The 17,220-nt window shown below is 36.5% G+C and overlaps 1 protein-coding gene across 2 annotated transcripts in view; it reads left to right on the top strand.

Moving 5' to 3' along the window:
• Positions 1-17,220, top strand: part of slc26a5.S (solute carrier family 26 member 5 S homeolog) — a 51,971-nt gene that overhangs the window by 27,073 nt on the left and 7,678 nt on the right. For both annotated transcript variants that reach the window (XM_041588492.1, XM_018255772.2), the window contains 11 exons: positions 4,092-4,276; positions 4,930-5,094; positions 5,666-5,818; positions 6,882-6,964; positions 8,254-8,401; positions 9,048-9,161; positions 10,468-10,545; positions 11,580-11,675; positions 14,171-14,277; positions 16,294-16,363; positions 17,001-17,093. In XM_041588492.1, the coding sequence (XP_041444426.1) occupies positions 4,092-4,276; positions 4,930-5,094; positions 5,666-5,818; positions 6,882-6,964; positions 8,254-8,401; positions 9,048-9,161; positions 10,468-10,545; positions 11,580-11,675; positions 14,171-14,277; positions 16,294-16,363; positions 17,001-17,093 (1,292 nt within the window). The remainder of the gene's footprint in view (positions 1-4,091; positions 4,277-4,929; positions 5,095-5,665; positions 5,819-6,881; positions 6,965-8,253; positions 8,402-9,047; positions 9,162-10,467; positions 10,546-11,579; positions 11,676-14,170; positions 14,278-16,293; positions 16,364-17,000; positions 17,094-17,220) is intronic.

Genomic DNA, 17,220 nt, shown 5'->3' with positions numbered 1-17,220 from the left:
AAAGGCTATTTCATGAGCAGGGGTGGGCAATTCCTTTGTTATGTTGGACTTCCATGGAAGACAACAGTGGTGGATGATCACAGAATCATTTTCATGGTGAAGAGAAACTGCTTCACAACAGCCAAACAAGTGAACAACACTTTCCAGGAGGTAGGCGTATCGATATCCAAGTCTACCATAAAGAGAAGACTGCATGAAAGTAAATACAGAGTGTGCACTGCAAGCTGCAAGCCACTCATAAGATTGGACTTTGCTAAAAAAACATATAAAAAAGCCAGCACAGTTCAAGAAAAAAGTTCTTTGGACAGATGAAACCAAAAAATCAAAATGGAGCAGGCACTCAAAAAAGGCAAACTTCCACCAGGCAGTAGTTCAAAGTGAAGGATACAATAAATTATTTTCAATTTGAACTACTGCCTGGTGGAAGTTTGCCTTTTTTGAGTGCCTGCTCCATTTTGATTTGTCGGATTATCCGCCCCCCTGTGCTGAGGGCTCAGGGCGGTGCACCTGGGCCACTTCTTTTGTGTGGTGCGTAACCATTATACTGCTTGGCGACCCCAACACTGCAGATGTATTTTCAGATGAAACCAAGATCAACCTCTACCAGAATGATGGCAGGAATAAAGTATGGAGAAGGCGTGGAACAGCTCATGATCCAAAGCATACCACATTATCTGTAAAACATGGCGGAGGCAGTGTGATGGCTTGGGCGTGCTTGGCTGCCAGTGGCACTGGGACACTAGTGTTTATCCAGGACAGAAGCAGCCAAATAAATTCTGAGGTGTTCAGAGACACTGTCTGCATAAATCCAGCTAAATGCAGTCAAATTGATTGGGAGGCGTTTCATAATTCAGATGGACAATGACCCAAAATATACAGCCAAAGAACCCAGGAGTTTATTAAAGCAAAAAAGTAGAATATTTTTGAATGGCCAAGTCAGTCACCTGATCTGAACCGAATTGAGCTGGATTTCACTTGTTGAAGACTTAAACTTCAGCCAGAAAGGCCCACAAACAAATAGCAACTGAAAGCTGCTGCAGTAAATGCCTGGCAAAACATTAAAAAGGACATTTTATTTTCAGTTTTTTAATTTGTCCAATTACTTTTGAGCCCCTGAAATGAAGTGATTGTGTTAAAAAAAATTTCCTCAAATTTTTATGCAATCTTTTTGTTCAACCCACTGAATTAAAGCTGAAAGTCTGCAGTTCAACTGCATCTGAGTTGTTTCATTTAAAATTCATTGTGGTAATGTACAGAACCGAAATTAGAAAAAAAAAGTTGTTTGTCCAAATATTTATGGACCTAACTGTATGTAAGACTACATTTTTTTGTTTTTGCTACCTTTTATTTCTCCTCCTTCAGGAGAGGACCTCTCCTATTCATACTCTAGTCACTTATTCAAATCAATGCATGGTTACTGAGGTAATTTGAACCCTAGCAACCAGAATGCTGAATAAAAAGCTAAATAAATCTAACATTACATTACTTAAAGATTATAACGGTTAAATAAAGGGATGACTGATGTGGCAGTCACACATGTGAGACAAGAATCTGCGATTACTAGAGAAGTATGATGGCATTAGTGTAACTATTTATTCAGTGTAACGGGTGTGAGTAATTATTATTTTGGAGACTGTAACAAGTAGCAGATAACAGCAGATAGGTACAATCATTGTCATACGGTGGTTTGCATGTACAGACATGGATACAATATCTAATCAGTAAGTTCCATTACATAACACTAGGTGTGACAGCTGCTCCCATAACAGGATGTAGAAGATAAGAACAGCTCATTTCAGTATTGTAAAATTTATGATACATAGACTTGAGTTAATTGCTGTTATATTAATGTGTTTGGTATCAATACGGATCTGACTTATACATTAGTAATAAACTGCAGCAGAACAGGGTGGAATCTTCACAGATGTGTAAATTAGGTTCGTGAAACCTCAGGGCTTACAATTTTGTTGTACAGGTATGGGACCTGTTATCCAGAATGCTTCGGACCTGAGGTTTTCCAGATAAGGGATCTTTCTGTAATTTGGATCTTCATGCCTTAAAACTAGAAAATCATGTAAGCATTAAATAAATCCAATAAGTTGGTTTTGCCTCCAAAACGGATTAATTATATCTCAATTTGAATCAAGTTCAAGGTATTGTTTTATTATTACAGAAAACAGGAAATCATCTTGAAAATATGGATTATTTAGATAAAATAGTGTCTATGGAAGACAGCCTTTCCAGTATAATGTTTTTCTGGATAACTGATCCCATACCTGCACAGCAAATTTTTCTCTAGCAAAGTTCATAGAGCAGTATGGTTAGACAAGTTGCCCAGATATCACCTGAGCTTTTGTGTGCTGCAGAAAATTCAGAAAAATTCTACCAGTATCCACTTCTAGCTATTGACCCAGGAAATAACTGCTAAATAGCATGCATTATTTGGGAAATTTGATTCTTTAATCTGTGATCATGTTAGAAATTAAGGGAATGAATACAGCTCTGCCAAAAGGAGACAGGGATCTCTATTTATGGGGCTGGCTGCAGATCTGTGTGCTCTGAAACCAAGGGGCTGATTTATCAATTTTCGAATTTGGGTTTTTACCACAAATTGAGGGGTTTTTTTGCACTAAAGCTTACAAACTCAAATTATATCTTAGAATAAAGTAATTATTACGATTATTAAGGGAATGAATACAGCTCTACCAAACTGAATCAGGGCTCTGTATTCATGGGGCTGGCTGCAAGTCTTTGTGCTCTGAAACTAAGGGGCTGATTGAGCAACATTCGAATTTGGGTTTTTACCACGAATTTTGCACTAAAACTTACAAACTCAAATGATAACTTAGAATAAAGTAATTATTAAGATAAAAAAACTTGAATGTAAAATATCATTGAATTAAGAAGTTAGTGGGAGTTGTCCTAGGCAAAATGTAAATTAATTTATTCAATTAGAGTTTTTCGAGGTTGTAAACTCAATTTTTTTCAGCGATTTTGTTCATCCTAGATTTTATATTCAGATTACCTTACTAAATAAGGTAAGATTCCTTTTTTGAAATGATTGTGAGTTTATTCAAAGTAGAAAATAACTCTCAAACTACACAAATCTGAATTTTGATAAATAAGGCTCAAAATATAGAGATCTGGGTTAAATCATTTAGACGGTGCAAAGTGCAGAATAATGTCACATTGCACCCTTTTTTTGCACTTTGTACCCTGTTTTCTTAATGTCATAGAGTATAATAGAGCAGCCATTTTCCATATTTCTAAATTGGGAGGTGCCATGACCCTTATGTTCCATAGCTGGTGCAGCCTTGCCTTTCGTTGGTTAGCTTTTGGTTACTAAGCAATGGGACTTTGGTAACCTTCTTCTACTTATTCTTATATTGTGATTTTCAAAACTCTTTGTATTTGTGTATTTGCAGTATCCCCACTAGAACAGGTTTGCAGTGTTATTTTGGCATTGGTCAGTACACTGTTTTTTAGTGGCTTATAGGCCTCCTACATCTTTCCAATACGTTTTTTGTGGTCTATGTTATAACCTGAAGGTTATTTACCTGTATTTAACTGGTACTTCTGTTCCTCTATCTCATTAAAAGTTATATAGTGGGAGAGGGAATTCTCCTTTTGTGATTTTTATTCTTTGTGTTCCATTTGTTTGTTTATATACGTGTATGTGTATGGGCCAAGATACAACTGGAGGTGCAGTGACTGCCATGTGTGTGCATGTAGGCTGTCTAGGAAAATAGTTCTCTCTTCCTCATTCAGAAGTGCTAAAAGGAAGCAGCACTAACAGACTCGTGGTGGATTATGGGAAAGAACCGAGAGTCTCTGCATTTTGAACCGAAATCTGCTGAAGTCTGTTTGCGCCGCTTCTAAAAGAATGAGGAAGAATGAGGAGGCTGCTGTCTGCGGTAGGGCTGAAATGTGCCAGTGCATTTCAGCTAGCCAATTTCAGCCCCCATGTGGCCCTAGACTAAAGGGAAATTAATCTACACAGTTATCTAGTGAAAAATTCAAATAACCATTGACCAGAAGGCAATTTTTATGCTCTTGTGGGTGCAGTTATTATTTAATTGTGCAACTTGCAGGTACCTTTGCAGTGATAAGCTTAATGATTGGGGGTGTCGCTGTAAGAATCGCACCTGATGAAATGTTTGATATAAAGACAACAAATGCTACAAACAGCACTGACTATCAAGAGAAGATTGATGCAAGAGACGCAATGAGGGTGAAAGTAGCGGTTGCTCTTACTTTGCTTTCAGGGATCATTCAGGTATTTAATTATAACACACATGTATTTATTTATAGCACAAAAAACTCAACTTGGTTTCCTTGTTTAAACAATGGTCAGAAGATAAGTTCAGGGAAAAGTAGCTATCATTAATTCACTGTTTTTTTTATACCCCTTTTTACATTTCTCTGAATTATTGGCAGAGTAGATTTTCAATCCTCATAGATGGACTGTTGTTTGATGGGATTGCAGGATGATCTGGCCAAATGTTCTTATGGTTGGACTGGATGGTCTATATCAGCAAACTGCCAAACATCTTGGCACATCTGGGGGAAGAATTATCAAAGTGGGAATTTAGAACTCTCCATAGAAATACTCACTCACTTTCTATTCATTCCTATGGTATTTTTAAAAGCTTATTTATCAAATGGTGAACTCCATTGATAAATATGATTCTAAAATTCCCATGGGAATAAATTGAAAGTGAGTTCGTTTTTCTCAGGTGAGTTATAAATTCCCACTTTGATAAATCTTCACCATAGTGTCAGCTGTATATTTGTTAATGATCTGTAGGTAATTGTTTTATACTGCTGCATTTGATGGTTTGCTGACCTACCTTGCACATAGGAATTTAAAAAACATTTGTTTCATTTACTGGTTAAAGGATTATTGCTAAAATATGTGTGTGTTTTAAGCTGTGTCTAGGTATCCTTCGATTTGGCTTTGTTGCCATCTACCTGACTGAGCCTTTGGTACGAGGCTTCACAACTGCAGCTGCGGTACATGTCTTCACATCTCAGCTAAAATATCTCTTAGGGGTTAAAACTAAAAGATACAAAGAGCCTCTGGCAGTAATATATGTAAGTAACCCATTACATAAAGCATGTGCAACCATTTTCTTGGTGATCTTTGTTCTTTAAATAGGGTGATGGGGAGGCAGCACTTCGAACTGTTTATTATTAGTAGTAGATGCACAAAGATGTTAATGAAAGGTTTCTGTCTATCCAATAATATCTGTATAGTACCATAAGGCACAACTAGCTATTATGATCTTTGAATATTTACATTGAAACATTCCTACACTAGTAGGAATAATATACCATGCACAGTGTTTGCATTAAAATCAGAGTTCTCACTGATTTTAATGCTAGCATGGTAAGTGTGATATAACTGATAATGGTTTAAAGGTTAAGTTATTGAGGACATGGTAGAATTTCTTATGTGGTAAAATAGAGGGGGATCTTTCCGACTTCTTTTATTTTCATTCTTTGTTTTTGTTTATATGATTTAGTTGTGTGGTTTGTTTGACTTGTTTCATAAAAAGCAAAACTAAAAGCTTAAAAAAAGCAACGAGGGGATTAATGTAAATTAGGTTTCTCTATTTATCTATCTGTCACGCTAGTTTATCTCATCTGCTTATTGTCTGACCAGAGCTTTACTGCTGTGCTATCAAATATCATGACAGTGAATATTGCCACGTTGATTTTGGGTATATCATGTATCATATTACTACTGGGAGCCAAAGAAATCAATGATCGCTTCAAGAAGAAACTGCCAATTCCTATTCCCATGGAGATTATTGTTGTAAGTATTCTGCTGACCAGGGAATACCACTGCAGTTTATTACTTCAATGGAACATCTGTCTATAATTGTCAGGTTCCTTGCATAGAACCTTACTTGTTCACTTGTATATGGCCATTTATAAAATCTCTGTATCATCCCTGTTGCCTGAGTAGACTTAGTCCAGTCATGAGTGGGGCAATAGTATGGGGCTCTAGCAGAGGTTTTCAAACTTTAATTCATTTGTTTATTTTTTGGCTCCCCTCCAATTTGTAATAGCAACTTATAGTCAAGCTGCATTAGCTCATAACAAGTATGGAGACGTATGAAAACATATCTGTAACAGTTACACTACCATCTTTACAGGGATATTCAAGATGGGGAATAAGCAATCAATCACAAATCTTATCCTAATTGGACTTGCCTTCCCCATCCACTGCTTATGAGCCCCTAGAGAGAGTAGCTGCACTGTTTGGAAACCACTGGACTATGGGGACATGAATGTGGCCATTCACCAAGTGTAATAACGAAGCCACCATTGCATCTTATTATTGTAAAATGAATTTCTTCATCTAACTTATTGAAGATCGATTGTATGCTTGGCACAGAAACGCTGATGCAGAACCCAAAAAATTAGTCACCTGTTTAGGTTTGGTGTTCATGATCACCCTGTTATATTTGCTGTAACAATAGTAATTGCAATGAAGTAAAGAATTCTGAACTAGTATTTGAGTTGTAAAGCTCTCTTCCAGCCCTGATCTGGGACGAAGGCTTCTTGTACAAATACTGTTGAATGCATATAGAAGGTATGCAAGGTCTCCTTTACCATAAAGTACTTTTATAGGTAATGTATAAATACTGTATGTGGAGAAAATACCTTTTTTAATATTCTATTTCATGTATAAATATAGTGAGTTATAAATATACTAAATAAGGCAATGTATTAGTTGTCCCATATTGCTTATTTAACATTTGATTACTTTTGCTGCCTAGAAAATTTGATTCTTATGTTTGTGACAAAGAAACAACCATTTAATTGTGTTTTGAACAATGGGAGATCAACCTTTTCCATTTATTTTGTCCTAGGTAATAGTTTCAACTGGGATCTCTGCTGGGCTAAACCTTGAAGAATCTCATAAGGTAGCTATTGTTGGAAAGATCCCCACTGGGTAAGAATCAGTTTATTTACAGTGACCTGTAGCACGTATTTATACAGTTTTTAATATACATTCAGATATGAAATGCTTGCGGACTATGTTCTGGTATCTTTCAATATTTTACAGACTGACAAGGAAACAGAGGGGGTCATGCTTTATATAAAAACCTTAGTTGTTAGACGAAAAGCATTGTTATTATTACTTCCTGACATACAGGGGGCCATGGCTTTGTTTTATTTTACAAAAATTTTTGTTTACTAGGACTGGAAAATAGTTTTGTCCAGTTTGTTAACAAACAAATCTTCATCCCACATTGACCTACCAATCAGAAAAATATTCACTGAGAATTTCTGCCTGTATTCTTTACTTATTTTAAAAATAAAGTTTAGGTCTTAATGTATTATGTGCACAGAATATTTTGCAAGAAAACTGCTAAAATGCTGCCTTGGGCTGTCATGCACCTTAAACCTCAGCTGAATAGAACCATCAAGGTTTGAAAAGCAATGTTTTTATTTTGTCCGTTATCAGTAATGTTTCACTAAGCTATATGGCAGTTTCCAGTCATGTAGTATACCAGAAGAATGTTCTTTACAAACAACAGACCATGAACCCATTTGCTGAACACATGGCAGCAAGAAATGCAGGTTCTAACTGTAACAGAATGAAATGTGGAAGCAAAAACAGCTCTACCCTTCATTGGCTGATGTAACCTAGCATATATGTGGGCACTTTGTGTGTGAGCACAGTATCTCGTATGAACCATTAAGGTGGAATTTAACAGTTAAAATGTCAGGGTTTCAATATGGGACTATCCAATGGCACATCTATTAGAATATATTTCTTGGTAGAAAGAAATTCATCTGTGCTGTTTGATGTGATATTTTTATTGAGACCTGTAGTTCAAGGCCATAAATGTTACTGAGAGTGATGTTGTTCATGGCTCTAGCATTGTAACATATAATGATAGCATCAGCATATCAGCATATTTCATAATGCTATGGCACTTTATTCCCAAAAGCAGCTCTGTAAAGAAAACTATAAATCCCTACTCCATTCTGAAGAAAGCAGACGGTTCTTTCCTATTCTATCTTCTCCTTTATCAGGGATAAATCTAAAACTATTTGCAATCACTCTTCATTTCTTATTTCTTTGTGGTTTTTTTTTTAATAATTATTCATTATATAAAGGTTCAGAATTTAAGCAGATCTTTTGTTGCCAGGACTTTATTGCACTGTTCTGAAAGCATGAAATTGTGATAATCACTGTACATTTGTTATTGACGAGTTCTCCCTAAAATGCAGGTTCAGCCCACCTGGTCTTCCTGACATCAGTCTGTTCAAAGACGTGTTTGTGGATGCCGTGGCTATTGCTATCGTTGGATTTTCCATGACCATTTCAATGGCCAAAATCTTTGCTCTTAAGCATGGTTATGAGGTCAGTGGCAATCAGGTAAGAAACAAATGGACTATACAAGCTTTCTAGCCTCTACGATACCTTCATTTTGTTAAGGGCGAGTTAACATTGAGCTCTATAATTTCAAATTTCAGACATACTATAAGTCAATGCATTTTTAATAATACCTTGATTATTGCCATTTAACAATAAATGAAATGATCCTATGGTAACATAACAGATATAATGAAAAGCAAAGTGCTTTAGGCTGTTTCATGATTTCAAGAGATAATCATAATAGTAATTCAAAATTCATATTAATTTTTTGTACTTAACACAAGGCAACATCTCATAAAGATACAAGGGCACATGTATGTGTGCTAGTGCAATTTTAAGCTCAGTTACCATGGTTTTTTCCCCACAATGAAGTGGGTTTTTTCCAGAATTCAGCATCATTGCAGTCACAAGTAGATGATGCACTTGGTGCAATGGTGCCAGCCTACTATTATTGTGTCTGATCGCCAAAATTACAGCAGCTGTGCGTGCACTTCATTGCTCCAAAAAATGTTTACAGTGTGTCTGGCATCATTTCTAGTGTTGCTAATGTCCTTTTGAGTGATGTGTGTGCCCTATTGTTTGAGCACAACACTGTCTGTGCCTTCAAAATGTATTAATATCATGTGTACTTTCTTTGAATTGTTAGGAACTTATTGCTCTGGGAGTTTGCAATTCAGTGGGTTCCTTCTTTCAGACATTTTCTGTAACCTGCTCAATGTCTCGTAGCCTTGTCCAAGAGAGCACTGGAGGCAATACCCAGGTAATTGTCTGTTTTAACAAAATTAGATTTGATGTTAGAATGGAATTATAGCATAGCACAGACAGTATCATTTCCTGTAGTAATGTTACAGTAGTTAACATTAGGGCTTTTAAAACATTCTATTGGTCAGGAGTCAAGACCAAGACGTCAGCAGGGTTTAGTGTAATCAATACAGAAATGTATTAACAGTCACTTGTCATAGTAAAATAAAATACCATTCAATGAAATAGTTGTATCATATATAGGTATAGTTGTGTATGTCTCAGATTATTTAGCTGGCCATACATGTAAAGATCTTGCAGGACAGATCCTGCTTCTTTGACACCTGCCTGATTTTCAGGCAAATATTGGTCTGGAAGGCCCCTTGTAGGGTCCCATACATAGGCCAATAAGCTGCTGACTTTGTTGTCAGCTTGTATCTGCCTCTATATACTTAAAGAGGTTGTTCACTTTTGAGATAACTTTTAGTATGATGTAGAGAGTGATATTGTGAGATAATTTTCAATTTGTTTTCATTTTATATTATTAAAGGTTTTTGAGTTATTTAGCTTTTTATTCAGCAGCTCTTCAATCTGCATTTTAATCAATCTGGTAACTAGGGTCCAAATTACCCTAGCAACCATGCATTGATTTGAATAAGAAACTGGAATATGAATAGGAGAGGGCCTGAATAGAAGGATCAGTAATAAAAAGTAACAATAACAATACATTTATAGCCTTACAGAGCATTTGATTTTTAGTAGGGGACAGCGACGCCCATTTGAAAGCTGTAAAGTATCAAAAGAAAAAGACAAATAACTTTAAAACTCTAAAAAATAAATAATGAAAACCAATTGAAAGGTTGCTTAAACGTGAACCACCCCTTTAAGGGTCCTATTTAGAAGCATATACATTTACACAGCTGGAAATTGCTATAAGTGATGTATAGAATTCAGCTCCCAACAACTTATTGGGAATTTAAATCTCATAGCAGGAGGCCTGTGGTTTATTATCATTATGTAAAGCTATGGGATATAGCATGATTTGCTTCTTTATAATAAGCTAGAAATGTCAGGATATTAGATCCTGTTACAGGGTGAGAAACAGAATCTAATCTCAGAGTATGGATTATTTACATTCTGTAAGTGCTATTAATAGCACTTACTTAATAGCATAATAACCAAATGTTATTTATGTTAGACTGTTTAGTTACTAATGAGCAGATCAGATGGAAATGTCAGCTTCAGCCAAAATCCAGGTTGTCTAAATCTCATGCCCTCCCCTGTGTATTAACATGCATTCTAGGAACTAATCACAGAACTTTCAGATTGCAGGATTGTTGTCATCATTGATGGTGCTTTTGGTAATAGTGGTCATTGGATACCTTTTCCAACCATTACCACAGGTAAGTAAAAAGGATATCCATCGCTCTGCCAATCTGTCTGGATCATAGTTTGAACATTTGCCTGGGATTTAAGATAACTATAGTTTTCTCCCACAACTATACTTTTATGTATGCAAATAAAATATCACTGTTTTTCTGCTTTATTTGCTGCTTCAGTCACCTAAAATCCAAGTCAAGTCAGTTTTTACTTGGGTTTAAAGGAGAAGGAAAGCCACAACAGTGCAAGCTAGAAGTCACCTTAAATCCAAGTCGAGTCAGTTTTTACTTGGGTTTAAAGGAGAAGGAAAGCTGCAACAGTGCAAGCTAGAATGCTATTTTTATTCTTTAGAATGTGTTTCTATACCTACCTGAGTAAACTGTTTTAGACACTCTCTCTATTTGTTTAGGATAGCAGCTGCCATATTAGCTTGCTGTGACATCACTTCCTGTCTCTCCTTTCTCGCTCATAGTTCTGATCTCAGATTTTAGCAGGAAGGGGAGGAGAAAGGGGGAGAGGAGCAAACTGAGCATGCTCAAACTCAAGCCCTAATGGTTTAAGCTGAAAACAGGAAGCCTAATACAGAAGTCCATGTGTCTACAATAGAAGGAAAGAAATGTGGTGTTTCTTTTGACAGAGAACTTTTCTTTGAGCAGCATTTTCTTTGAGGATTTACTAGCGTATTTATATAGACATTTCTGATAAAGCTTACTTAGTCTTAACCTTTCCTTCACTTTAACTGACAAAATAATAGAAAATGCATTTTTCCATCCTTGCTTTGGCTTTATGGGTGGTGGCAGACAGGGAGATTAGTCGCCCAGCTACAAATTTCCACTACTTTGAGCGACTAATCTCCCAGAAATGCCTTCCTGCCAGCAGGAATACTAATCACCAGCGGGATGGCATATGAATCGCTTTGGGTTTCCAAAGTCGCCCGAACTTTCCTTGTGAGGCCACCACCCTTAAAAAAACATTCAAAGGTACACAGGATTCATCAAATGTTAAATGAACGGCTTAATTATTTGAGCAACTGAAGTTTGCTTTTTCTTTCCTCTAGGCTGTGCTAGCGGCCATTGTGATGGTGAACTTGAAAGGAATGTTCAAGCAGTTTGCAGATATTCCAAATTTATGGCGGACCAGTAGGCTGGAACTGGTAAGCAGTAGGTTTTTAAGATGTTACTAGATTTATATTGTGATAAAAAGGGTATGTAATATTTTGAATAGATGCAGCTTTTTTCCATTTTCAGAGTTAATAATATTTTTTTATATATATAATCTTTATTTTTAGTTTATATAGCATACATAAAAATAACATCTCAACGTTCTTTTTACAATAATAAAGCATGTTTTCCATACAGTGTGTTCATTCAAATGCTAGAGAGAATGCGAGACATAGGGGAAGACCAGGGTGATTACTTCTTTTCTTTAGTCCTAAACCCAATTATCCTTTCTCTATTGACACCTTGGAAACATAGAGTGTTAACCCATACTTATATTGCTTAGTATTAATGCTCTACTCATGACCTATGGTAGAGAGTGTAATGTCACTACGTCCATCTCTCTTAAGTTACATCATAATAATAGATCCCCTGAAACGAATCGGCAGGGGGTGAGCTGGTTTAGGAGGGATCTAGTGGGAACACCCTGGGCAAGCAACTACGAAAAATATCAGAAAGAAAGAGAAATGAAAAAGAAAAAAAAGAACTATAGAAACTTGTACTAGGCCAAACACTACATTTTGCTCATTCTGTTATAGAATTGTTTGTACTCAATTAAAAGATTGCTCCTGTCCGGTTAGACATTTTTTATTTATAGCGTCTGATTCCAGAAACATAACCCAAGCTGTCCATGTCTTCACATACACTGTTTGTCTATCGTGCATATATGACAATAGTTCCTCCATACGCATTATCTGGCTCATTTCGGAAATCAGAGTTAATATTTTAAGAGTATAGTAAAAAAAAAAAAAAAAAATAATGCTAGGATTTGCATTTGTGAAAATCTGATGTCACTGATGTCACGGCAACACTCCATCTGTTTAACTCACTGGCACTTTAGTTTGCAATACTGTTGGGTTGGGACTTTTTTCGTGGTAGTGAGTGTCCTTGTTTATTCAAATTCCACCACCTATATTTCTGCACATTGTAATTAGTATCCAATTTAGACCACAATATTCACTGTTCATTAATATACAATTATTTTTATCTTTTGGGCAAGTACATAGCACCAATATACACTTTATGGTTGAAAGTATCGGGCATATTTTAGCCAAAAGTATCCAGACAATGACGTGCTCAATTGGAACACTCACTTCTGAGTTCTGAACTTTGCCTGGAAGCAATGTCAGCACAAGAACTATTCATAGTGAGAAAGGAAGAAACAAACCAAAAACCACCATGTGCTCACACAAGCGTTGGATGGAGTGGTGTGAAGGTTAACGCCACTGGACTGTGGAGCAATAAACATGCATCCTCTGAAGTGATAAATGGAGTCTGGCAGAAAAGTTTGGGTTTGACAGTTACTATTAGAACACTGGCTGCCTAAATGCAAAGTGCAGATATACAGTGTGGTGGAGGAGGAATAATGGACCAGGCCCCTGATTTCACTTAAAGCAAAACCTCTAGGTTACAGCATGGAAAAACATTCACAAAAAAGCCATGCTTCCTACTAAAGCATGTACGTATTTCAACAGATCTGCTTAAATAAGAAAATTTCATAATTTCTATAGCACATTAAATGGTAGATTTACTATAGTTGTGCAGTTGTAGTTTTTCTGCATTTTTAAACAAATGGACAGCTTTGTTAAAGGGGTGGTTCACCTTTATGTAAACCTTTAGTATGTTATAGAATGGTCAATTCTAAGCAACTTTTCCTCTTTCCAGCTTTCAAATGGGCGTCCACTGACACTGCAAACTGGAGAGCTGCTGAATAAAAAGCTAAATAACGCAAAAACCACAAATAATGAAAAACAATTGTAAATTATATCAGTATGTCATTCTCTACATCATACTAAAGTGTTTTATTACATATAGGGTTGCCACCTTTATTTGCCCTCCTATATTTTTATGCGTTTCCCCTATTAATAATGGGATCAAACTTCAAATACCGGCCAGGTGGCAACCCTAATTACATGAACCTAGAAGTGAGCCGCTTAAACCCACACAATGCAATACTGTTCTGGCAATTATATTCAGTAGGATGTTAACAAATATGTAATCAGCTGGTATAAAGTAATCATCTTGGTTTTCTATGGTTGACTCCCCTGGGTCAATTTTCATTCTTTATGGAGCATAGTGTTTTCATAACCATGATATTCAGAAGGAGCCATGGCAATCAGAACAACCTCAGTGGTTGGCAGCAAACCAATGTGTGTGTGTGTGTGTATATATATATATATATATATATATATATATATATATATATATATATATATATATATATATATATATATATATATATATATATATATATATATATATATATATATATACATACATATACATACACACACACACACACAAATATGCAGTAAACAAGCCAGTCCCACTTCACTGTGCCATGAGCACATAGTTCTGAAAAGGGCTGGCTGTCAAAACTGTTTCACTTCTCCTTTTAATTCCTGTCTTAATGACATTTTATTTATTTCAGGCTATCTGGGTGGTATCGTTTTTGGCTTCTGTTTCTTTAGGGCTAGACTATGGCTTACTCGTTGCAGTGACGTTTGCTATTTTAACAGTGATCTACCGCACTCAAAGGTATGAACTTATTTTTGTTCTTCTAGCAGACATAAAGGTTTATTTTGAACCAATATAAATCATTAATACATGCAGAGTTGGCATTGCAGTGCTAGAATTTTTTTTTTCAGATTTTCAGTTACTCCATGCTGTATGACCCATGAGCATCTGACAGCAATGTTACTGTTTATTCCAGCAGGCACATTGTGATTTGATTTACCACTAAAGGATATTAGATGGCAGCTGCAATTCTAAGAGACATGATGAGTACATACATATATGGACTGGAATATTAAGCTGTTATTGTGATAAGTAAGCAAGTGCTAGTGACTGCATTGTACTTTTCCATGTGCAGAAGTACAGTACATTAAAAAGTGATTAATAAGTGAGGTACAGCAGGAAATCTATAACCACAGCAGTGCAAGTGCCCTATCTCAGCACAGTGTTGTGGCTCTTGGAATGCTTCCATTCAGTGCCATGTCTAATTTTATTGGCCACTTGGCTAAACTGCAGTTCATAACCTTTCCTTAGTCTCTCAATAAAGTTAGACAACTCAATGCCTATATTAAATCACAGTATTGTACAACCTGACAGTGTTGAAAAGATTTTCCAGGTGTAGCCTAATTAGAGTTTGTTTTGTCACCGCATATGCTCCCTTTTCAGTATAAGACTTGATTCCTTCAGTTTCCCTCCTGATACAAAAAAATAACCATAATAAGCCAGTCTCCCTCCTTCCACTACCTTACAATCAAATCCCTCCTCCCATTCCCTTACAATCAATCTTCTGCTTGCTTTCTGGACAGAAAGTAGAGAATGTGAATAAGACACATTGGTGAAAGCCAGAGCAGGTGCTTTGTTTTAGTGCTCTGTAGCTTTCTTGTCTTTCTTCATTTGCAGGTTTCTTCTCACAATGACTTCTATGCTCTTCCATAACCGTAAAGCTGACCATACATTGAAACATCTACTCAAGGTTGCCAAACAAGCCGATCTTCCCCAATATGGCCACTCTGAGGTGGGTCCTCGCCCCAACAGGGATACAGGCTGTTGGGACAAGGACCACATTGATGAGCAGATGCAGCCATTACTCCAATGAGATTTTAACCTGTCTGAACGATATCTGTAAGATTTTCAGACTGACGGTTGTGTAGGCCCATTGGAATACCCCACACAGGCAAATAAGCTGCTGACTTAGAATAAAGAAGCCAAATTCTTTATTCTTAAGAAGCTGATATGTGCCCATTTTGGCACAGCTCATTTTTGTATTGATGAATGAGGCAAGATGGGAATGTTATATCACCTTGTTTTTTACCTATCCACCAGCTTTAGCATACAGTCATGGTGATTCTTTATTCTTTTTGGTAGATGGAACTAGGGTTGCCACCTTTTTTAAAAAGTCTACCGCCCAGTGGTGGGGGCGGGAACTAAAGGGGCGGGTTGTGCTGCAAAAGGGGGCAGGGCAACATGACGAGGAAAAGGTAAGTTTCCACTGGAGGGCAAGGGCTTTTGTTAAGGGTATTACAAATTACAGGCAGCTACATTGTCGGTAAATTTGTAATAACAGCCCCGGCAGGTGTTTTACCGGCTAGGCCGGTAAAATACCGGCCGTGTGGCAACCCTAGATGGAACAAACAAACACCATAAACACAGTAGATACAGCCAAATCACTGAGGTACAATATAGCTTTTGCTGTCATTGCCAATCACATGTCAGCATTTCTAGCAAAAGTGATCAATTATTCCTTTGAAATAAAACGCTGGCCAAGGGCCGTTTTAAAGCTTGTGTTTAATAGATCAGATTAAAGTGATATCATTTTGTCAAAATTGCACATTTGTTTTTGGCTGACTCTTCGAATATGCTGTTTTATGTTTGTTTTTTCCTTAGTTTCTCAGAGTGTCAGGTTGTTGGTGGCGTAGGGTGGAGATAGAAGACATGTCTCACCTGCAGACTGACACTACTCTGATTATCAAAAGTGATTTTATTTTTTTTGGCTAATTTATGACTATATAATATGTTATTGATAATTTCATTATTTTTCAGTCCACAGTATAGAATCCTTGGACAGATTCCAAACACAGACATTTACTGTGATGTGGACGAATATGAAGAGGTAAGAATGACACAGAAAACAAGTATATAAACATTCTAAGAAATAGTTGTTTGCCATAAGACAGCAGACCAATTAATTTAGTAGTTATAGGGCAATTGTATAAGGACTTGGAGTGGCCACTGTGCAAAACAACATGCTGCTTGAAACCATATACAGCGTTTTGTTGCAGAGGAGTAAACTACAGCTAAGATGACCTATTAGGCACAGTTGAAAATAAAATCAGCTTCATACTGAAATTAACACTCAACTGGTTCTGTTTTAAAACTAAAAAGCTTCAGAACTGTTTGCGAATTCTGAGCTGACCAGTTTGATACCTTTCCTATGTCTAAGAATGGCATAATCATGGACAAATGATATCCTTTATTAATGGCAGCTTCCAGCTTGCCAAACAATTGTATTGGGAATAGCACACCATTATCATGGCTACTGCATTGCCCCTTTAAAAGGCCATGGGCCTACAATACTTTCTCCATCTCATTGCTCTGAAATATAGAAAGATCTGGTCAAACAGAGATAGTATTACCATGATACCATAATGTCTGGGAAATGAGATGTTGCAACAACACCACAGATAAATTAACATCTTCATTTGGTCTGAGGAATAATAAAATTATTTTCTGATTCTCTTTCCTTCAAGGTGAAAGAATCTACTGGAATTAAAATATTTCAAGCCAACACCTCTCTTTACTTTGCTAACAGTGAGTTGTATGTCAGTGCCCTGAGAAAAAAGGTAAGTTAATGGTTTTCTTTTTTTTGATTATTGTCCAATTTCAAGCAAAACCTATTCCATTTAGCCATGTCAGTCAGGAACAGTTATCTGTTATTGGTGATTCTGTACTGATACTTCTTTTAAACAC

Source organism: Xenopus laevis, chromosome 3S (assembly GCF_017654675.1).
Source record: "Xenopus laevis strain J_2021 chromosome 3S, Xenopus_laevis_v10.1, whole genome shotgun sequence".
Taxonomy (NCBI): domain Eukaryota; kingdom Metazoa; phylum Chordata; class Amphibia; order Anura; family Pipidae; genus Xenopus; species Xenopus laevis.
Note: the sequence above shows the minus strand (reverse complement) of the source record. Positions and strands in the feature narration are given on the sequence as shown.